Source organism: Mesoplodon densirostris, chromosome 8 (assembly GCF_025265405.1).
Source record: "Mesoplodon densirostris isolate mMesDen1 chromosome 8, mMesDen1 primary haplotype, whole genome shotgun sequence".
In the NCBI taxonomy this organism is placed as follows: domain Eukaryota; kingdom Metazoa; phylum Chordata; class Mammalia; order Artiodactyla; family Ziphiidae; genus Mesoplodon; species Mesoplodon densirostris.
Window position 1 is genome coordinate 68,715,148 of NC_082668.1, and position 26,682 is coordinate 68,741,829.

Below are 26,682 nucleotides of genomic sequence, written 5' to 3' on the forward strand. Positions count from 1 at the left end.
TTGGTAGAAGGAAATGGTAAAGTCTTATAATTTAATGACCAAAACAACTTCTTCACTTTAAGCTTTATTTACATAACATATTCCTTTCTCAGTGCTTGAAGCAATCTGTTGGCATTAGATCATTGATCCCTGTAATCTTTGTAGGATGGGTATATGGAGAAATAAGTCCAAAGGTAAAACTCCTCATTTAGTAAATTAGGTAAACACACTATTTTGTACAGCTGAAATATTTTAACTTTTAACATTAGTAGATAACTTGTAGATTTGTTAAAAATCACTTTAAGAAGTACTTTAAATTTTTAAAAATTTAGTGCCTAATAAATATATGTAGTTTACTCCAAAATGTCCATAGAATACACTTTACTTTCTGTTGGTGGTAACTATTTTTTATTTAATATCTACATTTAACAGAATGAGTATTTACTGTTGGTGACATGCATTGATTTGTGAAGCTGTCTCTTTCAGTAACCTAAGAGCAGTTGCCTTTATTAGGATCACCAGCAGAAATAAATGTGGGAGCTAACTTCCTTCTAAACCTCCAATTTGAATGTAATCATATCAGTTCAGAAGTCTGTGATGCTGGTTCAAAAGGAGAGTTATGACAAATGCAAACTAAATTTGGCACATAAAATATATTGATAGGGGGTTTTAGGAAGCTCCATTTTACTTACTTTGATGGTGGGTACAACAAATATTTGTGCAAAGACTATTTTAAATGTATTTGTGCAGATTGTAATGACCTAAATAGTGATGCCACCTTGGGCTTATATAATTCTATTTTCAAAAATGATTATTTCCTGTACATGATTTTTCAAAGTAGTCAGTTTGCTTCATAGAGATCTACTTTTTTTTGTTTTGTTTTCTTATATTGTCTCTAATTAGTGATTAAATTGTTGTGAATTTAACACAAAAGAAAAGAAAAGAAAAAAAAAGAGTATTTAAGTGTCTAAATTTGCCCTGGATTTGTGATATGATAGAAACAAACTGGAAACTACATTTAAAAACAAATTTGTTAAATTTCTTAATAGAACTTTAAAAATAATAATATAATCCTATAGATAACATTTATATAAAATATTGGTGAAAAAGTGTGGTTGGACATTTTAAAGGGCTGAATATCATATATTTGAGGCCACTTTATTTAGAAATGCTAATTAATTCAAGGGTTTGGATTTTTAAAAAGGAAAGATGGATTATTATTCATAAATAAGAACTAGGAATGTTCAATGAGTATCCATTTCTGTGGGTTTTAGATATTTGTTGCAATGGTTAATGTTATTGTACACATTTATTTAGTGTTTGTGTTGTTCTCTAGTGAATTTGCATGAATTGTATGAATTACTGAAAAATAAGGAATGAACTTAAAAAGGTTTTGTGAAGGAATGACCTGGAATGGTCAGGCTTTGTTATGAAAAATTTAAGACATGCCTGACTTTATGCTTTCCTTCTGTCATAAACTGTGTTGTGGAAAAGGAGCATTGTCATCAATGTGGAACTTCATATATGTCATCTTTCATTGTTTCAAACGGTATAGAGTCATGCTGTAAGTCTCATTTTTGGTGAGAGGTTTATGCAGACTACTTCTGCAAGATTACTTAGTGGCCATCTTGTTACAAAATGCTCAGTTTTATTTCTGCTTCAAAAAAATGATTGATAATTGTATCAAGCATTAATTGAACATTTACAGTGTACTAGAGTACTGGTAAGTTACATAGATGTATTAATATATATATAAAAAATATACAAAAAATACATAAAAATTTCCCCATGATTTCCAGGTTGTGACCAGTATGTAAGGATCATCTTTGGAATTTGTTAAGAAATACAAATTCCTGGACTACGCCCCTGAAAGTATGGAATGGGGCCTGGGATATTATGATTCTAATAAGTTTTCCAGGCAGTTCTGGTGACCAGCTAGGTGTGGAAAGGACTGATCTGATTTTACCTCACAGGGTTGTTTATGTAGTGTTATAATCCCTATTTTATAGATAAAGAAATTGAGACATAGCAAAGCTCACAAGTATCAGAGCTGGAATCTGAACTAAGACTCTCTGACACTAAAGCTTTGCTCTTACTGCTTATGCTGTTCTGCCTCTCTTTTTTCAGAAAGCAGATGCTTTTGCTGTTTCAGATAATTCAGTAAACATCCCTGCCATTTCAAAATCATTCTATTAGTGAATTTATTTTCCTATTTTGGGATGTTGAGTAGTTTGACTACTAAAGTGAGCAATAACATGATCACATTGTCTCACAGAGGACAGAAGGGGAAATAAACAAGTCATCTGTTTTCCATTAAAATTTTTTTAGCACACATTTTATTTATTTATTTATTTATTTATTTTTTGCGGTACGCGGGCCTCTCACTGTTGTGGCCTCTCCCGTTGTGGAGCACAGGCTCCGGACGCGCAGGCTCAGCGGCCATGGCTCACGGGCCCAGCCGCTCCGCGGCATGTGGGATCTTCCCGGACCGGGGTACGAACCCGTGTCCCCTGCATCGGCAGGCGGACTCTCAACCACTGCGCCACCAGGGAAGCCTTAGCACACACTTTAGAATAGGGTTTATGAACATGGATTGGGTTGCAGGTAAAGATTCTTGTGCTTCTGAGTTGATAGTGCCAATGCCCTAGCTATTCAAGGCTTTTTTGAGGAACAGGAGAAGTCGGTAGGGGAAACATACTACACATTTGAAGTCTTAAGGTGTCTTCTGCATTTCACCCCCTATTCATGTCCCCATATTCAAAGTTTAATTTCAAGACCAGTTAGGAAAAGATCTTACATTCTTGTTGTGCATTTCTTCAACAATCTTCCTTCTAATTTCTTCACTTTTAGACAATGACATAAAATTTGTCATTCTCTTTTCTTAGGGAGACTTTTTCTTAAAACGTTGGCTAAAGGCTGGTGATAGCTTATTGATGGATCATTCCTACAATAAGAACTATATTTGAAGAGAATTTACAGTGATTCTCAGCAGAACAAGCTAACGTTACATATACTGTGCTCATTCATTGGTCTGATCTCAGTCTTTTATTCTCTTTGTGGGTAAAAGATCAGTCTTATGGGGTATTCTGGAGGACTAAGACATATCTACATACATATCTTAATAAGCTGGTTCTGGCAGTTAAATGGTAGGATTCTTTACTTCTAAGACATCAAGTTCAAAGTTTCTTCTGGTTTTGTTAGTATTTTGAAGAAGTGATACAGGGTATATACGTGCTTTAAAATCTGGTCTTTAATTACGGTTCTAATTTATTTTAAAATAAAAAATATTCTAAAATACATCTATCATAGTTAGAGACATAGAAAAAAGTAATTGTGCTTTTTTTTAAAGAAATAAACCATTCTTCTTTCTTTATAACCTGTAACTACTATGTTTCTAACATTTTTTCATGTTATCACTGTCCTCCCCTCATCCTGGGTGAAAGCCTTGGAGACAGCAACTTTTCTTATTCTTAGCCCTGTTATTTATGAACTCCAGTACCTTTTCATTCTTTCTGATCCTGTGGTTTTCAGGACATTATTACGCTGGAGGCTGAGATTATTTTTGTAGTCTCGTAGTTGGTCTTCTTGTTTCCAGTTCTCTCTCTCCATCTATACTATTGCTATACAGTAACATTTTACATGTCTGATTATGTTACTTCCGTGCTTAAAAATATTTGAGGGCTCTTAGTGATCCAACAGCAAGAATACAAAGTTTGGAACATGACATGTTGTCTTCCATACTTTGTCTGCCTTTTGATTCTTTTCTTCCATTACACCATAAGCCATCCATCATATGTATCTAGAATGGTATTAGTTACGTGCCATCCTTGAAAGAATTGAGAAAATAGTGCTCATGTCAGTTTCTCTCTTTTGTGGTTCAGATGAAATAACTTAGGTTGAGAAAGGTTCTGGCCATTTGTGAGCATGTTCCATTATCATACTTTATTATAAGCTCCTTAAAGACAAGGTATGTATTGTAATCACTGCTGTATCTCATGCAGTGTTTGTATGTAATAACCATTCTGTAAGTGATGAATTGCTGAATTGTTTCATTTAGTGTTATACTAAGGTGGTAATGCAGTATACCCAGGAATTGTTTAATAAACATTTTGTGTGCTTTAGGACTTTATTTCTTGGGGGCAAAATAAATTGAAGTATTTCAGGCTTTTTTTTTTTTTTTTCCCTCGGTACGCGAGCCTCTCACTGTTGTGGCCTCTCCCATTGCGGAGCACAGGCTCCGGACGCGCAGGCTCAGCGGCCATGGCTCACAGGCCCAGCCGCTCTGCGGCATGTGGGATCTTCCCGGACCGGGGCACGAATCCATGTCCCCTGCATCGGCAGGCGGACTCTCAACCACTGCGCCACCAGGGAAGCCCTATTTCAGGCTTTTATAAGAGAATGCCGTTATTCGGCTCTTTCTGTAATCACAGGTGTGAAGCATCCTGTTAATTTGCATTACCTGGGTCATCTTTTCTTTTGCCTATCCTGAAACTGTCTTTCTGTATGTAGGTAGATGCTCTTACAATCTCCAGTAAGTAAATTGAATGCAAACTGGTTTTTCTAGTACCAGTGAGTCACGAATATGAAGGAATTGATGCATTGACTCTATTAAGAAGTCTTATTGTGGTTAATGTGGTTTCAGTGACACTGTGTGCATTGCTTTCATAACCATATATAAGCTTAAGTTTCCTTCCTATAAAATCTATATTTGTGTTGATAAAAAATACCACTTGATAAGAAAATGCAGTTTAGGGTTAGAAATTACCTACCTTTAACAAGGTATGAAGTTAGTTTCTTGTTAATTTTTGAAGGCTATATAATAGCACTAAAGTATTGCAGCATTAATACTTTTTAAATGACATCAATCTCTTCAGTCCTGACATAACATTTCATGACATTTTGTCTAGATTTTGGTCTGACTAAAGGCTTTCAGATGTTTGGAATATTGAGTTGTGCATACAAAACAATGCTGTTGACCTTAATATTAAAGTAATAATAGGTTGTCGTTTCACGGTATGTCAGATTACTATCCACTGAAAAACCAAGCCATCTGTGGCAATGCTTTGTAGTATTTTCCTGTTGAACATGAGTTTATATATGTACCCATTTAAAATTAATAAGATACTAAAGGGGTAGTAGCATAACATTATTCAGCCAAGTCAGTTTAGGAGAGTGTGCTGCTTCCTTATTTGGAGAAGATGCAGGGAGAAGTTTACTGAGTTTTATTGAATATTTAATATGTTAGTATTAAGTTATACTTACAAAATAAATATTACATCTGTAGAAGCACATCTTGAAATAGGTTGATTGCTGAATGGCTGGAGTTTAAGAACACATCTCTCTCTTTCACTTTCTCTTCCATTTAAAAATTAACTACAAATGCTTGCTTGTTATAGGAAGACAAATTATACAGAAAGAAGTATGTCCAAAAAAAGGAGAGAATCATTTGTTCTTCCTCTTTTTCCTTTATCATTTTCCTGAAATAACCAGTTTTAACAGGTTGATGTGTATCTTTTGACATCTTTCTCTAATCTCATTTGAGTATATATATTTTTCTTTTTTTATAAACTATAAAATTGTTATTCTACAATTGCTTTCTTTTAACAGTATATTGAGGAAAGCTTTTCAGCTTAGTACTTTGAATCTATCTCATTCTGATTATATGATGTGTTTTTAAGTGAAATTTAGTGGAGCTTTAACGTATGCTAATAAAATACCAAAATTTGATGTTTTATTAGCTTAGAGTTTGTGTTAGGTTTCTGCTAAGAGCTAGAACCTACACTTCACAAATAGTTTTTAATTGTATTATTTTAGGATATTTAATGTGGTGGTATAATTCTACTGCCTCACTCTTGAGCACCTTTTTTTCTTTTTTTTCCCATATATGCCTGAGAAATAGTACAGGGCTACTACAAATGTCTCTTTGTGTCATTATTTTTGTATTGATAACCTAAATTACAACTTACTTAAAAAAAATTTTTTTTTAATTTGTTTTTGGCTGTGTTGGGTCTTTGTTGCTTCACATGGGCTTTCTCTAGCTGCAGTGAGTGGGGCTACTCTTTGTTGCATTGCGCGGGCTTCTCATTGCAGTGGCTTCTCTTGCCTAGAGCATGGGCTCTAGAGTGCAGGCTCAAGTAGTTGTGGCACACGGGCTTAGTCGCTCTGCAGCATGTGGGATCTTCCTGGACCAGGGATCGAACCCATGTCCCCTGCATTGGCAGGCGGATTCTTAACCACTGTGCCACCAGGGAGGTCCCACAACTTACTTCTATATATACTTCTAAACTAATTGTAGGGAGAAGTGTCATAAATTATCCATAGACATGCAGCTTGACAAAGTATTACTCTAGTTAGGTGTATATAAGTTGTTTCTCTTACAAATGTACAGACAGGCCCACTTGGAGGTTGGCTGAAATTCTGTGTCCAAAGCAAAAAAGAAGGGGAGAAGGAGCGAAAGGGGGAAAAAAAAAAAAGCTGTATCAAAAGCTTAAAACAAGTTAAAGCTGCACATTAAAATTAATCAAAGCACCTTATTTCTAAAAATGACATATTAAATTTAAAAATCTTGAAATCAGTTTTTCTTTGGCCTGTGAAGGGCCCCGCCTTGTTTGCCAATTTACAAATGGGACTGATGCGTATAGACCAGAGTGCATAATATCTCCTTCTTCTTGTCTGGCAAGGAGATGGTAGGTAGGAAGAAGTGAGCTTGCTTTTCTCTCTGTTTTTTATTTCCTGAACCTCATCCTCGATCTATTCCATCATTCCTAGCTACTTCATTGCTGTCAAACCTTTTTCTATTAATTTGAGATAATAAAAATGAAGAAGTCCATTTGTTAGTGAAAGCTGCTTGCATCAGATGGGCTGGGGAGGTGTTCACGTTGGTTGGTTTGTTTTATTTTTGCTTAACTATTCACCTGTTGCTTGAGCGCCTACTGTATGCCAGGCGCTGTGCTTGATGTATAATGTTAAGTGGCTCAGGGACTGTCTTTGCTGGCCCTTCTGGAGCCCACAGTTAACATGTAGGTGTACTAAAAATAGGTTAGTTGATTGGTTGTTTGACTTTGCAGCTTGGAGAGGAAGGGTAAAAAGAGTAAAAAGGGAATTGCTTCAACAATTTTGGGCATAGATGGAGGAAAGGAGGAGAAATGTTTGATTCCTTTTCTGTAGTGATTGGGAGAAGAGTCACATCTAGGGTGCTGGCCTAATTTTAAGTGCTCAATAAGTTTTAGCTGTGAATTGCCAATGACCTCAAAATTGTACTCCAAAGGAAGAATTTTTGTTGAAACCATTGATTTCAATATTAAAATTGATTTATTGAAATTATTATACTTGAAAATAATTTCAAAATATTGGCATATATATGTGTCAATACTTTGAAATTAATTTCAAATAATAAAAAATTTCATTTTGAGTACTCTGTCAAGCACTATACAAAGCACTTTATACATATTAACTCAGTGTAGTCTTTCAATACTCCATGATGTATATAGGTGAAGTGACTTGGCCTAGAGTCAGTCTGCTGAGTGGCAAAGCCTTGGACATTTATGTCCAAGGATTATTATTATCCACTGAAGTAATTTTAATTGAATAGCTCATTTCAGTAAATTATTAGGTTGGGTCCATAAAAAACTAAAGTAGATACAGGGAGGGATCAGAGTACATAATTTACATTTACAGTAGTTTTTATAGTGACTATATATAGCCTTGCAGATAAACATAACCATTTTATCACATCACAATTTATTAATGTATAGCACAGTCCTTTTCCTTTTTTCCACTTGCAGAACACAAATGCTAAATAAAAATAAAATTTCTTCTGTACCCAGTAATAAACCTGATGCTCCTGAGCAGCAGCCAGAAGAATAGGCATGTCTACCCTATCTCTTTCAGACTTGTAACTCCAGTGCTGACTACCCTGAGGAGCTAATCACTTCTTAGGGAACTTATTCAGAATCCTCATTCATCCACCTTGGTCTGCCTTCATGCTTTGCTTTTGGAAGAAGTTAAGATATGAGAAGTAGGAGTTGATGTATCATAGAGGGAATTTTGAAGATCTAATTCGGTAGAATCATGGCTGTGTATTTGATAGTATCAGTATTATTAAATCTGTTAATGTATAATGTCTTGCTTTCCTTAGCTCAGAAGCATTTGTCCTGATACACATACTATATTATTTCTTTACATATTCTATTTCTGTCTGCTTGGCAATAAATAGTCTTTTTTAAAATTTGCAATTGTAAAATGTCTTAGAATGTAAGATAATTATATGATTAAGAGGAGACAAATTCAGAATTTGTCAGTTTTCAAATACTTCGTTGAGCGGGTACTTAATTCTTCTTGATCATCCAAAGAGGTTGTTGAGTGAGTTATTAAAAAAATTATATATAAATATAAATCTTGGAATGGTTTAAATAGTAAGAGAAAATTTATAGTATATTTCACGTATATTTATAGCATGTAAAATCCATATTTCTAGAAAGATTTCTTTATATTCTAGTTCTGTGTATCTAACTGCGTTCTAAGTATTTCCACTTAGATGTCTCCAAGCACTTAACAATACAAGGGTAATGATCTTCTCTCTCAGACCTGGTTCTCAGTAAATGGAACCAGTAACCATTTGGTTGTGCAAGTCAGAAGTCTAGGATGTGTCCCAGTACTGTTTTTTTCCACCTTATCTGCCTCCCTGTAGTACTTATTTCATTTCTCAAGGATCCTCTCCTCAGGAGGTCTTCTCTTATTTACCTTGCCCAGTATAAGTTAGGTTTCTCTTTACAGGTGCTCAAAGTAACTAAATTGCTTTTTATTGCTCTTATTTTATAATTATGCATTCATTAGTATGATTCTTTGATTAGTCTTTCTTCCCCACACTATAGTAAGTGTCATGAGAGCCTGGGTAGCCAGTGCCTGGCACAAACTAGGTGCTCAGTAAAGATTTGTTGAATGAATAGAGAAGTATTATTCATTCCTTTCTGATGTTTGTCAATAGTTAATTTCTTTTCCCCTTAAGGAATAAGCAGCCAGTCTCTTTCTCATCCAGCAACCTGATTACTTGACATTAATGTGCTGATTTGGTTTTCACTATTATCTCCAGTCACAGTGCATGATATTCAAGTTTCGTTTTCCAAGTTGTAAATACAGATTATTTTGTTTGGTTACTCTTTACCTATTTCTGTAGTTCAGTGAATTTTTTTTTTTTTTTGGATTCTGTTTTGCCTCTTATTTTGTAACATAGTTTATGCATTGAGGCCTGTTCTTGGTGTCTTGTTTAGTTTGGATCATTCTGTAGCTTATTCTAATACTCATTTATTGAGAGGTATATTGAGCAAAGGTACACATTTTTGGTAAGATGCATGGACAGCACCTACTTGCCCGGTGTTATTACAGTGGCATCTTTGTCTCTGAAAGCACTGGTATGAAAAGAAAAACAGAGATGTTTAAGCCTTGGAAGCTACAGTCTAGTTACTCATTTGGCATGTATTTCTCTCAAGGGATGAATTTTACTTTGGAGTATTGATAAAATGTTTTGATAGTGGGATTAGCTAAGCCTTTTAGATGAATTATTAAATAATCCTGAATCATTATCACAGGAGAAAATCAAGAAGCATGAAAAACTAGTTAAGCAACTGGTACATATAAACAAGTTGTCAAATCTTTTTCATCAGTGCTATTTATTCTCTGTAGAAATATTGGAAACTGGGAAATATAGTCAAGTGTTTGGAGGAATTCGAAGTCTTTCTTTGCACTGGTGACAATATTTCTCTTGACTTTAAATTAGGGCCCTTCCTTACCTGTTGTGGGATGACTAGGAAAATGAAAGTCTTGTTCTTTATCAGTATCTGAGTGTCCTGAGCCTGAAAAATATGCATGGATACTTCCTTCCAGGGCCACCACTGCTTGACCTCTTCACTCTGGATGTAGCTGGGGAAGTAGTTAACAGTAGGCCTGGTCTATCACTGTGTTCTACTCAGTTCTGACCTTACTCTTCTCCCATCTTATTTTCTTTCCCTAGTGTATTATTTATGTTGCACACACTCACATAGGCACCAGAAATGTTTTTTTGTCTCACTGTAAGGATTCTCTTGTCTTCCATGAGAGGGGAATGAAGCAGTTCAGGAAGCTGGAGATTCTAGATTCTTAGGAGAACTGTCTGAGAAACTTAACTCTAGCTATATAAAAATTTTTTGTGCTGCTCCTACAGTTTTTGTTAAAGGCAGTACTGCCCTCTGGTGTCCAGAGTCCAATTCCAACGCATAGCTTCTCAGCTAAATTGCTTTTTTAAAAAAAACTCTTATAGTTAGACCTTAGAACTTCTTAGAAAAATAAGTAACAATTATTTAAGACTAGGTTTAGTTTATTTGCTGGCTTGAAGTCCATTGGATCAGGTAACTTGGGGTCATACTAGAGTCATCTATATAATAATACCTCTTATCTGATAGGTAATGTCCAAGATTTTTAAAAAAATATATTACTTTCCTCTGTTTATAAGGAAAGTGTTCTCAGTTCTCATTTTAAAAATATGATACATTGGATCATTGCCAGCTTTTAAAAAGCTAAATCATTATTCTCCTTCCTTCACTTTTGTAACTGATGTGTCATTTTTCATTTCATTCTGGATATAAATCGTAATTTCTTTTGCCTGTGTTTTTTCTTCACAAGCACGCCTTTCATATAATGATAGAGGTAAGATGCATTGATGTTTGTTTTATGGTTGTGGCACTTTTTGTGGATGCATACTAAACATTTTGTTCTTAGATTTTTTTTGTTGTTGTTGCTTTATTGTGCATCCTCTATAGTTTATAAATTTATGTTGTAGTTTTTTTTCCACTTCTAGTATTAAAAACATGATTGGCTTGTCATAGTAATAGTTTTGGGTTTTAAAGAATTGTTACCAGTGTTTATACTTATCTAAGGTGAAATGTAGAAACAACTGTTTTAGTTGACTAGAAGTTAACACCTAATGGCTAGATTTTTAGCCTTACAAACCTTGTATTGCTTAATTTGTATAGTATGTCATTACCTTAAATGTCAGCATGTGCTCATTTTTAACAGATGCTGACTTTCTGGTCGAATCCATTATCTTTTAATGCGAAATCTATATTTTCAGGTAGTTTCTTTCATCTTTGGCATCTTTAGCAAATGGACTGGCTAGAGAAGTATAACTTGATCTTTTGCTGTCTGAAAGTTTAAGGCTTTATTTAGATTAGAATTCACCTTTCATATGGAGAACTCAGAATAAGTAAAATGATCACAGACTGCTTTACAGCTCTTCACCTCTAATCTTTTATCCACTGTTGGTTATAGTAATGATACTGGGTAGTGGTGCTGGGGTGGGGGGCACTTTTTCCAGCTATTGTCATTTGTCGCTTCTCAACATGTCTTCTGATGCCATAATTTTCACATACAAATGGGTGAAGAAGAGATGTAATCAGAGCCATGTTATAATGAATATCTTTTTAACTGTGCAAAATAGCATGGGTACTGCAAGAGAACTGGAACTTAGGGAAAGTTTTCAGGAACTCTGTAGCCCTTATAGTTACCCCTCCAAAAGTGGTTTTTCTCTGTAGCAGGGCAAAGCCATGTTTTACGGATAATATTAGAATGTTGTTGTCATTATGAAGTTTAAGTCTGAATTTGTCTCCCCAGGTTCTCATATATTTTAAGGGTATAAATCTTTATTCCTAGAATCAAGTATGAGGTTTTTTTGGGTAACTTAGTATAATGCTCCTAATAAACAGAAAATAATTTCTAATATTCTTAGATTATAGGATAAGTAAAAGCTAGATATGAGGGAAGTGGTTAAAATTTCCTTTAAATGTAAGTTCTTAAATGTAAGAACTGAAAAGTATGAATTAGAAGAATAGTCCAATAATATTTTATTAGAAAAGCAAAAAGATATATTGACTGGTAGTATAGATTTTATAGAGTTATAATCTGTTACAGAGTTCTCATTTTTGAACCTAACCTTTCTAAGAATTGTAGAACTATCATTTCTAAAAGTTTTGACATTTTGTAGGAGTGTGCCTTTGTAGATCTTCTTCTCACCCTTTGAAAATTGGCCTGTGTTCTCCTAAATTTAAGCTTTTTACTTATAAGTAATTTTGACAAAGCATATTTTCAGGCTGTTAATATATAATGCTGACTATAATGGTAATTTCATTAGGAGAGTGATCTAAGATTTCTTACTGAAATAACGGTAGCTTACAAACTTCGTAAACAGAGTCTTGGAAACTTACGGGAACTTGTAAGTTTATCTATCCATTTGGAAAACATTCAGTGATTTTTTTTTTTTAATTCTAAACATAGGCATTGGAAATTTTTGCTTCCTAAAATTAAGATTAATATTATATTAAAGTCTTATTTTGGGTATTCTTTTTTTTTTAACATCTTTATTGGAGTATAATTGCTTTACAGTGGTGTGTTAGTTTCTGCTTTATAACGACATGAATCAGCTACAGTAGCCAGGACATGGAAGCAACCTAAGTGTCCATCGACAGATGAATGGATAAAGAAGATGTGGCACATATATACAATGAATATAAACGAAATTGTTATTTGTAGTGAGGTGGATGGACCTAGAGTCTGTCATACAGAGTAAAGTCTTATTTTGAACTGCCGACATATTCTTAATTTGAGATGTGGATTAAGTCATCTAAATCCTATTTTATAGACTGAATCATACCCATATGGTTGGTACTCTTTAGAATAGAGAATGGATAATGTGTATGTTATCTAGAGAGACATTATCAGTCAATTTATTAAAAATTTTAGTGTTTACATATAGTGCTATATTACTCTTTACCTGGTTATTTTCCCTCTTCAGCTTTCAACCCTTATCTGCATACTTTAATTTTTGTCATCCCTGCTTTGAAAAGTCAACTTTTCTAACTTATCTCTAAAGGAGGGGGAATCATTGACTTTAACCTTACAGTTATTTAAAGTTTTTCAAAGTGAACTTTGTTTATTTAGCATAATTATTCTTTTATGCAGTTATCCAATAATTCTTGAACTTAGAGCACTGAGTGGTTTTCTTTGCCTCTAGAAGAGTCATTTCAACTTGTTCCCTCCTGTCTCCACATTCACATAAGTCATATACTTCTATCAGTGGGGTCTCTTATTGCAGATATATATGATCAGTCAAGGAATGAGGGAGGGAGAGGGAAGGTTCAGTTCTGGTAAAACTTCTCCAGAGCGTCTTGTGTCCCCTCCCACTGAGAATCATAATTTGAGAGGCCATACTTCTGTAAGATGTACATCTGACTTTCTTAACTTGTCACTCTGTTAAACTAAAATAATCTTTAGCTCTACTAACCTTTCATGTTTTGAATGTGTGAAGGAAAAGCAACTTTTGCAGACATTTAAAAAATAAATATCTGATGTTAAAATGGGTCACAGGAAGTCTTCTGGTTTATCATACTGTTTTAAAATAGGAATTCTCAAACCATTTTAGAAAGATTGTCTACTTTAGAAGAAGAAATTACATTATTTTTTCTCTTTAATACTTGGCAATGTTTCTATTGCTGAGGGTCTTTCTAATATAGATGCCAACTTTTAAAAAATCTTGAGTGGCATCCAGGGGCTGAATAATGCCTAAAGGGAGCACTAACTGTCCTGAGGCATTAGAAGAGGAGGTTTTGTTTGTTTGTTTTAAGGAAGGAGAGTAAAGGCAGAGAGACATGCATTGATAAAGGGGTGACATACAATCTCCAAGTGTCTTAGGTGCCACCCAATATCATAAAGTCTGTTGCTGTTGCCACAGAAATTTTAGTTCTTCCTAACAATGCTCATTACACAGGCCTTCAAACATGTTACTACTTTCCTCTGGAAGCTTTCCAAAAGGCTTTCTACCTCTTGCTTTAGTTGCAGATATTTAACTAATACAATGTTTTCAGCGAAGGGTAGCCACTCTACTTTGTATAGGAGGATTCCCTGGTGATGCTGTACTCCTATTTATATATTATAGTTGCTCCATTTAAAAAATTAACTATAGCAGTATACTTCTCTTTCATTTACCATACCTTATCATCTAATACGATGACCACTTATTTTGTGAATCATTTGTACTTTCTTTGCCCATGAGTCCCAGAATACTAATATTATCTCAGATCAATTCTGGGAAGTAATTATAAGCAAAGGGATAAATTGTTACTGGGTGGAAAAGTTAGAATGAATGGAGCAGTTTGGTTATAGCAACACTAACTTACATATTCCTTTTATGTGCTTTGTATTTGAAATACCTATTTGTAATGTGTTTGAGAATAGCTGTGGGTATTTCTGATATTAATGAAGAAAGATTTAAACACTCACTGGAGAAAGTAATGGATTTTGAGGAGTGGTTTCTTTGAGACATAGCCATAATTTGCTGTATCTGGCACTTTTCAAATCCTTATCCTATAAGGAATAATCAACTGGATGAAATTAAAATACCGTTAGTAATATCCTGAAGGTCACAGAAAAATCTTAGGAGAATTAGTGAGACTGGATCAAAAAGATTTTACATCTTTTCTCCTGATATATATATATATATGTATGTATGTAGCAGTAGGAATGTTATTATGAAAACTCTTAATTCAAGTTTCCTGCATTTTGATCACTATAGATAATTAGTAATGCTTGAGAATTCAGTTTTGGCAAGATTGAAGTTAATGTCATTTGTATGTGTCTACCGTTTCTGTCAATCGATTCCTCAGTATACTCACGTTTCTCTGATATTTAGAAGCGAGATGTGTCATGTGCTGCTCTTTAGATAATATTATTATTATTTATCTGTAGGACCCGGGACCACCCCCTCCTTCTCCATTACTAGGTTTGAAGCCACTGCAGTTACTAGAAGTGAAAGCAAGGGGAAGATTTGGTTGTGTGTGGAAAGCCCAGTTACTCAATGAATATGTGGCTGTGAAAATATTTCCAATACAGGTATGTTTATTGCAGTTTTCTAGTCTGTATATATTTTTTAAAAGATGCAACTGGCTAGGTCATTGTAACTCAGAAACAGTCTGAAAACACAAGCCGTATGTTTCATGGTGGTTCTTTGTGATACCGGGGAAAGTGGTTAGTTAGCCCTTTTATGTCTGCCTTCTCATCTGAGAAATTAATGGTACAACAGTCATGTTTGTTTAGAGTGGTGGAATTACAATACATAAGCATATAGGAGATTTTTTGCCAGTAAAAATTCTACAGAAATGCAAAGTGAAGATGAGGATTCTAATTAAAAAATATAATTCATTATCTGAGTGGTTAACTTTTAATGTCCCATTGACATTATCAGAAAAAGCGAACAGAATAGTGAAAGAGTAGTGTGCTTTGTTTTAGAATCACTGTTTGGAGATATATTACCAGACTGATTCATTTTTGTTCTACTTTGAGTATTGGTGTAATCATTTCAGATTTTGTTTGGTGAATTTTCAGAGGCATTGAGTCAAGACTCCAAATAATTGGTTTACTGTTGACTTGTTTTTCTATTAAGGGGGGCCAACCTTATAAAACCCTGGTCTCATGCACCTCTGAGATATTCTTTAGTTTTGCTCCATTGGTGGTATAGATCTATGATGATTCCTTTGTTCCTGTTTTCTGCTTATACACACCTGTGGCTAATGCCGTGCATGGTATTGTGATCCTGGCTGGGTTTTTTGATGCAGGCTTCACCCCTGCACCTGTATAGTAGATCTTCCTTATACCAAAATTATTCAATTTCTTTGTCTTAATATACCTAGATTTTTGCCCTCTTACCTCCTTGAAAGTCTGTTTCTTAGAGTCTGTGAAGAAGTTTATTACCTTTTTTTTGGGTAGCAACGCAGATACTGTTAACTGTAGTTTAGTTCTCAAAAGAAAAGTCTTTTGGGCCAAGATTCACAAAGAAGATCAGGGTTCTTATTTCATGTGAGGAAGCTTAAAAATTAGAGAAGCGTATTTGGATGCTATTAACGTAAGAGTAACAACAACAACAGTAGCTAACCTTTTACTGAATGGTTCTATTGTGTCAGACAGAGGTACTTTACATATGTGAGTACTCATTAATATGTATTATTAACCATACATATAATATAACACACAATATATGTATAATACAACAACCCTATGAGGCACACACTACAGTCCTTGTTTTGCTGATCAGGAAGCTGAATGATTATGTAACATGCCAAAGGTTCTTAGATAGCTTGGATCCAGAGGGTTCCTAACCGTTATTCTATGGTGCCTCCCACTTTTGTTATTCTCCCGTTGTGAAAAGAAACTAATCCTTTATAAGTAGACATGTAAGAGGCATGGATCACTTGTAGGCATAAGTGAATCTGTGGTGTTACAAATTATTGGATTGCATATTTATACCCCATTGCTCTCTTATTGACTGCAGGGTATTCTAAACATTTTGTTAAGAAGGTTTGACATGCTGTTAGTGTTTGAAAAAAATTTGTTTTCTATTTAGATGAAGTCATTCTCCCTGAATTTCATCTCTCAGAGAGATTATTCTTAATTGTAACACAGGTACCTTCACACCATGATAAAATTACACTGTAGTACTAACTTGTATGTGGAATGTGTTGCCATTGTTAGGATTCAGAAGTGCAGTATTTCTGATCAACTTCTATGTTTACAAATTACAAACACAAAAAAGTATGTTTGAAGGAATGGGGCAGGGCAGGCATTTGGTATGTAACTGTTACCTGTTGTCGAAGTTTTCTTTTGTTAAAAAACAGGACAAAACAAAACCAAAGAATCTCTTAATACTTAGCCTTTAAAAAAAATTGCCTTAGAACTTACTTGAGTAATCTCTTAGATATGGTTTATTTGCCTGTGTTCTTTGCATTCTTACTATTCTTTTTAACTCTAGGACAAACAGTCATGGCAGAATGAATATGAAGTCTATAGTTTGCCTGGAATGAAGCATGAGAACATATTACAGTTCATTGGTGCAGAAAAACGAGGTACCAGCGTTGATGTGGATCTTTGGCTAATCACAGCATTTCATGAAAAGGTAAAACTACTTTCCATTTTAACTCAGTGAAGTCAGGGTTGGCTTACTTCCTAATGTTGGCTACAAAGCCCTCACTTATTTTTCTGGGAACAGTGTGTTGTTATAGTTGGTTAATATTTATAAATAAAAGCCTGTTTTAAAAATGATTTATTTAATAGAAGAACAAAGATGACGACTTTTTCACCTAACCCTCTACTTATATAAACCAGTCTTCTGTCCCTGATTTCTTGTGCTGCAATTACCTCCCTTACAAATAATGATCTTAGTGTAGCCAATGCTTAGGAATTTTCATTTACCATTTACTGTCCACTTTTATTACATGAGACATTTTTTCAGCTTGAATTTTGTTTCTTAAAATTCTTTAATCGATGTCACTTAGTGACAAAACTAGGGTCAGGAAATTTATCTGATCTTTGATCAGTCACTGATTTGTAGGGTAATTACCACCAAAACACACTTGCTATTTTTCCTCAATTTTTCTGCTTTCAGAGTTAGTATGAAAGTATACATTAATAAAGTAGGAAATTGTGATCTTCTTGGCAATCAGTTTCATCACTGTCACAAAAAAGTGGCTATTTTAATTCCCTTAATTCTTGACTAAAAGGTTGGCAGTAATCTCTAGAGGAAGATTCTTTAGGTTAGTTGTTGTTCATATGTTTTAATTTTTGGTTCTCCTAGTCCTATTTATAACATCTCTATAGTCAGTATATTTTAACTTTTAAAATATTTTCTAGAACTTTAGATTTTCAATAATCTTTTTTTTTCTTTTTTTGGTAAATTTTGCCTTCTCAATGGGAAATTGACCGACTGCTTGTAGCAAACCTTTAAAGATTAGTGGTATTCCTTTCAAATGTTTATTAATGTGAAGCTTGAACCATTCCAGAAAGATTGCGTTTTGGATATTATTCACTGAAAGGAAAACTTTGTTGCCTTCCATGACCTCTTAAAAGTAAAAAGGAAAGTCTCCATATACATACGGCTTTTGTCAAGAACATAAGTTGTTTTTTTTCCCCCTTTCTTTAGGGTTCACTATCAGACTTTCTTAAGGCTAATGTGGTCTCTTGGAATGAATTGTGTCATATTGCAGAAACCATGGCTAGAGGATTGGCATATTTACATGAGGATATACCTGGCCTAAAAGATGGCCACAAACCCGCCATATCTCACAGGTAGAGCTAAATTTATATTATTTTACCCAGTAATTCAGTATTTATTATTTAAACTTTCAGTCCCCTAGGCAAAATTTATTTTCCCCTAGTTACCTAATCATGCTATAGGAGGCATTGATTTTCACTTGTTTTTCAAATTAGCTTTGAGATTGGCCAGGAAGTATTTTGGATAATGTATATATTAACATCATTATCAAAGGTTAATTATTGACTTATGTTTCAATTTGTCTCATTTCCAAAAACATAGTTAAGAATGAAAATGTATTTTCTTTGTCTCAAAGGAGAAATTTGTTTTACCTCAAAACATGATTTACTTCAAAGATGATTATAAATAGGTATAAGGGGATGTAATTAAGGAGAGATTTTGAGTATCTTTTTTGCTTGTGTTTTGAATGACTATGTGATCATTACCTAAGTTGAGGTGGAAAGAGGTATTATTTGAATAATTGGGTTTACTAAATTTTCCTTTTCAGTGAAGAAATAGTACTTGGACCCAACAATTGTCATATCTTAAAAGGGAAACCGTTAGTTCCCTTAAACATGGGATTCAGTTTGCCATTGTGTATTTAACTTCCTTGAACATGGGGTCAATCTGTCATCTTATATTCAGTTTAAAGATGGATGTTTTAAATTACCTGATTCATTTAACAAATACTTAGTTGAGTGCTATCAGGTGGTGTCTTAGGTTGCTGGGGGGCATTACTTTTATTCCAATTCTAATGTAGATTCTGATTTTGAAAACCTTAAATGACTTCTACCTCAGAAATAGCTTCCCTTCTCACCTTCCTACATACAGTCTAACCGCCTCTTCCTGGATTTTTGCTCGCCTCACCTAGTCCTATAGGGAACTAATCCTTTGGAACCCCCAAAGGTTATTATAAGTAGGGTCTCTAAAAATCCTTTGAGTCTAAAACTGATTTTTGTAGCATTTGTGGTTGTCTATCTGTGCGTCCTCTGTCTTACACTTTGTGTCTGCACACATATTTACCATTGCTCATGGTACCGGTGTGTTTACTGGGGTAAACAAGCTTACTGAGCTTACTGGGGTATAGTAAGCCCTAGGATGAGCTAGTTGAGGCTAATGTGTAGAGGAAGACATCTGATTGCCTTAAAATGGTTACTCTTTTTGGAACACCGGGATCCAGCTGGAGCAGTGTATGTTTATGGTGAAAAATTTCTCTTATACATTTGTAGAGATGCTTTTGTACAGCCAAGTTGGTGAATATAATAAGAACCATTAAAATAAGGGACCGTTTTAAAATGTAGGCCTGTGCCAATAGGCAAAAAGCTCCAATTCAGCTATTACTGAAAATTCTTTCATTTTGGTTTTTAAATTTCAGTGTCAATGAGAGTTTCTAACTATAAACTCTGAAATATGCTTATTATCTTAAAAAGCAACAATTTTATGATCGGTAGTTAGGAGTGACATAGATAACATGTAGGCTGGACAGTATTTTTGGAATGGCAGCTCTTTATAAAACTGCTTTATGGAGAGAATTCCTTCTTATTTTCCATGTAATGGATACGACTAGGTCACTGTACTCTTGTGCTTCAAGCTATCTGGAGACTTTAAACTTTTTTTCCCTCTCCCCTTTTCTGTATTTCATACTTTGAAATAACTATTTTTTTTAAAGCATACATAGTCTCTCTTCCTACTTACAGTCAAAAAATTTAAAAGATAACTCGTTTAAACTGAATTTGAATACTTTATCTTTCTATTTGCAAGGGACATCAAAAGTAAAAATGTGCTGTTGAAAAACAATCTGACAGCTTGCATTGCTGACTTTGGGTTGGCGTTAAAGTTTGAGGCTGGCAAGTCTGCAGGTGATACCCATGGACAGGTAAGGATGATAACTGTAAACTGTAAGAAAAAATAATCTTGTCCCATATTTTCTTAGATGGCATCTGGGATCAGTTGGTCTAAAATTATTGTGCTGGTTCTTAAATTGGTATCTAATATAAAAATGACTCTCGGGCTTCCCTGGTGGCACAGTGGTTGAGAGTCCGCCTGCCGATGCAGGGGACACGGGTTCGTGCCCCCGTCCGGGAAGATCCCACATGCCACGGAGCGGCTGGGCCCGTGAGCCTTGGCTGCTGAACCTGCGTGTCCGGAGCCTGTGCTCCGCAACGGGAGAGGCCACAACAGTGAGAGGCCCGCGTACCGCAAAAACCAAAAACAAAAAAATGACTCTCTTAAGAGTAATATGTTAAATTTGCTGAGGAAGATATTTTCATATGGTGATGAAGGACTGTTAGGACCTCAGGTGGTTTAGATCAAGCAATTCATAAAATGATTTAGATGTCATAGGATTCTATTTTTAAAGCTAATCAAAGAAGAATCCAACACATTTTAATAAGCCTCATTCTTTTAGGGAGTTCTTAATATTAACTCACTAGTTTTAACTTGTTAATTTCACTATCTTAAGAGGAATGGAAGAATAATCAGTCACTATTCATGTTATAATGTAGTAAGATCTAGTGCCTGTTTTTCCAGACAGCAATGATAGTTTCTTGCTTCTTGGTCTCTATTGCTTCTTTAACTCTTTAATCAACTTTATAGCTTTTCTCTGAATTCTCTCCAGAGTTCAGAGCACTTGTAAGGCCCTGAGCAAGGAGTTTAACTCTACTAACCAAGGTCTGCACAGAGACTTCAGCAATGGGAGCCTTTAAGCCAAAGAGGAAAAGAACATTATCCATACGTTTTATTCTCAGAAACTGAGGCTCTAGGAAAGGTGTTTTCAAACCAGTTTGACCTGAAAGGTGATATTTCCTTAGAAAGCCAAATGATTTTGCACATTCATTGCTTCATCTTTCAAATCAGGCAAATTATTTGATCATCTGATTCTCAGCTTTCTTTTTGCCCAGTGTGTCCTACTGACCTCCAAGAACATAGCACAACAAATTTTAGCAACATTGACTAATGATTTAAGAATTTAGTCAGCAGTCATAGTTCTAGAAAAGTTGACAACATATGTATTTGGGAAGGAAGGCAGTTTTGTGGAGAATGTAACCAAGATGGGCGATTGTGCAGGAAGCCTAGGACCAGGCTTCTGAGCTGATGGTCTGATTGCCTTAAGACTAAATTTTGCGAAGAGTTTAATCCTTTGGTACTTTATAAACCTCCCCCCTTTTTAAGAAAAGAATTTGGGGATTCATTCATATCTTTTTTTTTTCAAGTTTTTTTTTTAAATAGATTTTTATTGGAGTATAATTGCTTCACAGTACTGTGTTAGTGTCTGTTGTACACCAAAGTGCATCAGCCATGTGCATACATATGTCCCCATATCCCCTCCCTCTTGAGCCTCCCCCCCACCCTCCCTGTCCCACCCCTCTAGGTCATGGCAAAGCACCGAACTACTCTCCCTTCATTCATATCTTTTAATGCCCTCATGATTGGCTTACATGATGGTAAAAATAACTAATAATACATAATTACATATATATATAATAATGAATAATACATCACTGATGCCTTGACTTTAGATTTCATGGACCAGAAAGTTTCAAAATGCTTGTTATTGCATATTTTATATATTGCAAAGAACGCTGGAAAAAAAGTAACATTTTTCTCTTATATCATCATCAATTTATAAAAGAGAGGACATTTTATACTAGAAAGGAAGATGTCATCATTACATAAGAAAAGAAGTACTTTGGAAGGCATACATTTATCTTTAGGAGAAAAGTAGATTTTTGGAAAAGCTTGCTTAACAGTACAATTATAAAATAGTTATTTAAAGTAGCAAAAGAGGCAAAGCTACCTTTTTACCCTTTCTTTAAAGTGTTCTCCTTATTAAATGAATTAAAAACTTCAGGTTTTTGAACTTCAGGGTCTTAGTGATCTATCCTTATTTTTTCTTAAACATCTCTTTATATGTATATTTGTAGATAATTGCCCAACTTCTAGTCTATAGATCATAGTCACTTAGCAATGGAGCTTTTGGAAATACCAGTATCTGGGCCGCTCCCTAGACCTATTAAACTCAAGTGGATTAATCTAACCACCTATCTCACAGAAATTATTTAAGTGTTCATATATGAATCTTGTCAAGCACCAACCAAAGTTAGCTGTGCTAGCTTAGTAACCATAGTTACATTACTAAGAAATACCAGATTGTTAGGGACAGATATCAATAAAGAATTTAAGACAGAATTCATGAAGAAACAAATACATAGATTTTGTGGAAACAGAACTTTAAAAAGTTTATCCATCCTTTACTTGGCTAATTCATTTTATGTTTTGTATTGTTTATTAGGTTTTTTTTCGTACAGAGAAAGAGAAACCCTCAAAAGGAGTATTTTTTAAAAAAAAGATACATTTCAAACAATGTACAGTTGAAAAGTATACAGCCTTTTTTCTCTGTTCCATCCTCTCTCCACAAATAACCATTGTTCAGTTTCTTGTGATTACTTCCAGAAGGGGGAAAAAGTCGAAGCCTAGACCAGCATAATGTCTGTTGATATATCTATTAAGTGTATCCAGAAGGGATCTTAATATATATATACTGTTTTGTTCTTTGCTGTTTTCATCTTACAGTATTTTTAGAAATCTTTCCATATTTGTCCTTATAGATTTACCTCATGTTTTTTTTAAGAGCTGCATAGTACTCTTACTTATTTAAGCAGTCCCTACTGATGGTTGCATCCACTGTTTGCAGGGTCTTGGCTGTTGTATTACTTGAAATGGAATAAAATTCTGGTAGTCATAATTTAGTTATCTTACCTGATATTAGAGCACACTTGGTTTTGATTCTCTTTACAAAATCCTAAAATGTTAGTTCACAAAGTTAGTAAGTGCTGCTTGCTTTCAACATCTTTTTCAGGTTGGTACCCGAAGGTATATGGCGCCAGAGGTATTAGAGGGTGCTATAAACTTCCAAAGGGATGCATTTTTGAGGATAGATATGTACGCCATGGGATTAGTCCTGTGGGAACTGGCTTCTCGCTGTACTGCTGCAGATGGTAAGGGAACATATATTTTTTTAAAAGACATATACATATATATGTATACCTGTACCTACTACACATGTATGAAAAGGGTTGATTACTCTCAAAGGTAATATTTTAAAGAACAATTTTTTTTTTAAAATAGACTCCAAGAGGTGGTAGCATGAAGAAAATTCAGGAGGCAGGGGATGGGGACGGCAGGAGAGGAAAGGTACTGATATGTATTGATCCATTACCATTGCCAGTTTTTGCTGGGCACTTTACATACCTTTAGCTTATTTCCTAAAACAACTTTGGAGGTAATTATCACCTCAGTTGTGAGGAATTTGATGCTCAAATTATAAGTAGAAATTAAATAGCTTGTCTGTTTTAGCTGCAGAGTGGTAAGTGGTGAAATCAAGATTTGAAACTGTGATCCAGATTCAGGGAGAGGGCTGCTACTTTGGTAAGATCACAAGGGTCCTGAGACACCTAAGAGTTAAAGTCAACTCTTGGGTGAGAGGAGGTGCATATAGAGACGGGATTTTGCCTCCCAGGATACTCAGGCTGTCTGTTCAGCCCTCCCGTGATGGATTGAATTACCATTCTATCCTCCATGACCCAGAACCGAGCGTGTGTTATAGCACAGTTAGATTCTGCCTCCTTCAAGCTTTGTAAGTCTGATCTGATGCAGACATTATTGTGAACATAAGTTACATTCCCTAGCACATCACCTTGGTTCTAAGGGATTCCTAGTCCTTGTTCTTGAAGTCCTTTTCAAGTCCTAAAAATATTTACATTGATTGATTCATTATAAACCTGCCTATTATATTCCTAGTGTGACAGAATTATAGCGTTGTAGGTATTCTGTCTTTAGTGCTCCTCAGGTCTCTACTCTCTCCAATTACACTACACTTTTTTGGATATGAGAATATAAGGCAAATTTCCTGACTATTAAACTCCCAAACCAAGTAAATTAGTTTGATCTTTTAAAATTTTAATTTATAAAAGGTATAACCATCTTAACCTATGTTTTTATAAGAATATTTTCTGAGTACTGTAATAGTTTCTCAGTGTAGGACAGACTACCTCTGGTATATGAAACTTGATTTGGGATACTCTGCTTTTAAAGGGAATTTAGTGGAAAGTGCTCAGGAATGGACAGCCATTCATTCTTCCAAAATTGGCGTGGGAATGGATCCAGAACCTAAGAAAGGTTGAAGCAATTTGGATATAATTTTAGCTTAGAAGTCTGTAGGAAGAAGAGTAATGTTCAGTGTGTTTTGGCTCAAAGTGGAAGAAGAAATGCATTTATTGCATGCATTCATGGAGGCACAAGTAGGTTAGATGGCAGATGTTACAGGAAAATATATTTCTTAAGAATTTCATTAATAGGAACTCTCCAAAGCAAGCCAATTGGATGTAGTGTTATAGGGGATACACAAGTAATACACAGTTTAGTTAAGGTGATAAAATGTATCCTGGACAATTAACTCCAGAGTAAGGTAAGTATGAATTAGGTAAATGTTTTTGGATGAATGTTAATACCTGAGAAAGGTTAAGGGAGTGTTACGGGAGTTTAGAGGTGTGAGGACTTGCTTTGTTGGTGGGGAGGAGAGGTTATCAGGGAAGTTTTTATGGAAAAAGAATAAGATAGATGCTTACATTTCTTAAATGCCTTGCACGTGCTATGAAATACTCAATTGCAGAGTCAGGCATTTCTGATTCAAGTCAGAAATTGAAGCAGAGGGGACAGTATGAACACTGCTAACGTAAGTGCTTTTCCATTTCTTTGATGGCTAATTATTGATGGTTCAGTTCAGTGATTCTCGAACTTTAATGTATGTGCAAACCAAACTCCTGGGAATCTTGTTAAAATTCAGATTTTGACTCGGTAGGTCTGAGGTGGGGCCTGATACTTACAGTTCTTAACAAAAGCTACCCCATCAGTGCCAGTGCTGCTGACCTGTGGACCACACTTTGAGTAGCAAGGGTTAAACAGACACCTTAGAATGTCAGTACTCGAAGTGATTGGAAATCCTTCAGCAGAGACTGACTATCCAGCCATCAAGGATTCTTATATTTAGACGGGGTTAAGATGGCCTCCTTCTTGATCAGCTGTTTGTAATTTATATTCTATGCAGGAGTATTTGGTGTGTTTTGAGAACTTGTACAAGGTTTATGTCTACATACAGACAAATCTGGTCACTGAAATTGCTCATTAGACCAATTTCTGTCAACCGGAGACAGTTTAGTGATTGAAAGCACAGACTTTAGAGTCTTTGAGGTGGATTCAAGTTCCAACTTAACAGCTGTATGCCCTTGTGCAGATTATGGAACTTTTTTTTGAGCTTCTTTCTTACCTGTAAAATAGGGTAATGCCACCTTCACTCTGTGAAGATAAAATGGAAGTAAATAATATAAAGTTCCTGGTCAGCATAAGTGCTCATTAATTATTAGTTATTACGAACTCCTAACTGAATTTCCATATTTGAGTAGGCCTAAGGAAAAAAGGAACATGTTGTAGAATAAATCTTGTTTGTGAAGGCACATTCTGATTGGTTGGGAACCCTTTTTGTAGAGTACATTTGTGATTTTTAAAAAACAGTATCTGGCAGCTCTTGTGAGGGCAGAGAAGAGATGTGACTCTGGGGTACATAATTCCTCATGTGGAGTGTGTAGGGGGCTTGGGCATGTCAGAATAAAGATGGTTATAGCAGACCGAACCCAAAATCTTCAGAGATGAAAGCACTACTGTTTACAGTCTGATCTGAATTGCAAGAGGAATGGGTACCTTAAAGAGCTATTATGTCCTTAATATGCAGAGATCCATGGTTCCCTATGTGCAATATACAAACAGAGATAGGCATTCCTTATACAACACGTAAGAAAGCTCCTTTCACAGTCCTTAGCAGAGTTACACGCCAAATTACAGACTTTTTGATTTCCTCTAAAGTTTGCGTCACACTGCGGTTTAAGTACAGTTGAGCGTTTGTTTCTCTCCTGTCACCATAGCGTATGATAGTTGGGAAAAGGTGATACAGAGTGTGTTTTAGAAAGCTTGTTCCAGTTTGGAAGTTAGGAAGATTTGAATTAAAATGATTTTTCCCCTTTTTTTACATTTCAGGACCTGTAGATGAGTACATGTTGCCATTTGAGGAGGAAATTGGCCAGCATCCCTCTCTTGAAGACATGCAGGAAGTTGTTGTTCATAAAAAAAAGAGGCCTGTTCTAAGAGATTATTGGCAGAAACATGCTGTAAGTTATATAGTTAGCTTTGCACTTGAATTTCCAATAAAAAATGTTTTTCAGAGGAATGATTGATATCTCTGCACATTTCTCTTTTTTTCTGAGGTGGTGGTCTTCATACAGGATATTCTGAACTAGAGTTCTAGAAACAACAGAATTAAGGCTATGTACACTGGTGAGGGAGATGGTGAGGTCAGAGCCTTGGGGTGCTCAGCTCTGTGGTCTTGTGCAGATTAATGTGCCCCCCATTTGGAGATCTTCCCAGGGGGAGGAGTGCTTGGCTCTGAGCCTGTGGATAGTCAGGTAGCCTTGCTGATCACCACCTTCCCAGGTCATTTAAGAAAGTGAAGCGCCCAGTTTTCTCCTCTCCATGACAGTTTTTGCATTTTG

The 26,682-nt window shown here is 35.2% G+C and overlaps 1 protein-coding gene across 1 annotated transcript in view; it reads left to right on the forward strand.

The window, feature by feature from the left end:
* ACVR2A (activin A receptor type 2A) overlaps positions 1-26,682 on the forward strand; it is an 85,807-nt gene that overhangs the window by 54,611 nt on the left and 4,514 nt on the right. Inside the window, exons 5-10 of the mRNA XM_060106172.1 lie at positions 14,749-14,892; positions 16,805-16,948; positions 17,972-18,117; positions 19,844-19,958; positions 22,941-23,079; positions 26,171-26,301. Coding sequence (XP_059962155.1) covers positions 14,749-14,892; positions 16,805-16,948; positions 17,972-18,117; positions 19,844-19,958; positions 22,941-23,079; positions 26,171-26,301 — 819 coding nt within the window. The remainder of the gene's footprint in view (positions 1-14,748; positions 14,893-16,804; positions 16,949-17,971; positions 18,118-19,843; positions 19,959-22,940; positions 23,080-26,170; positions 26,302-26,682) is intronic.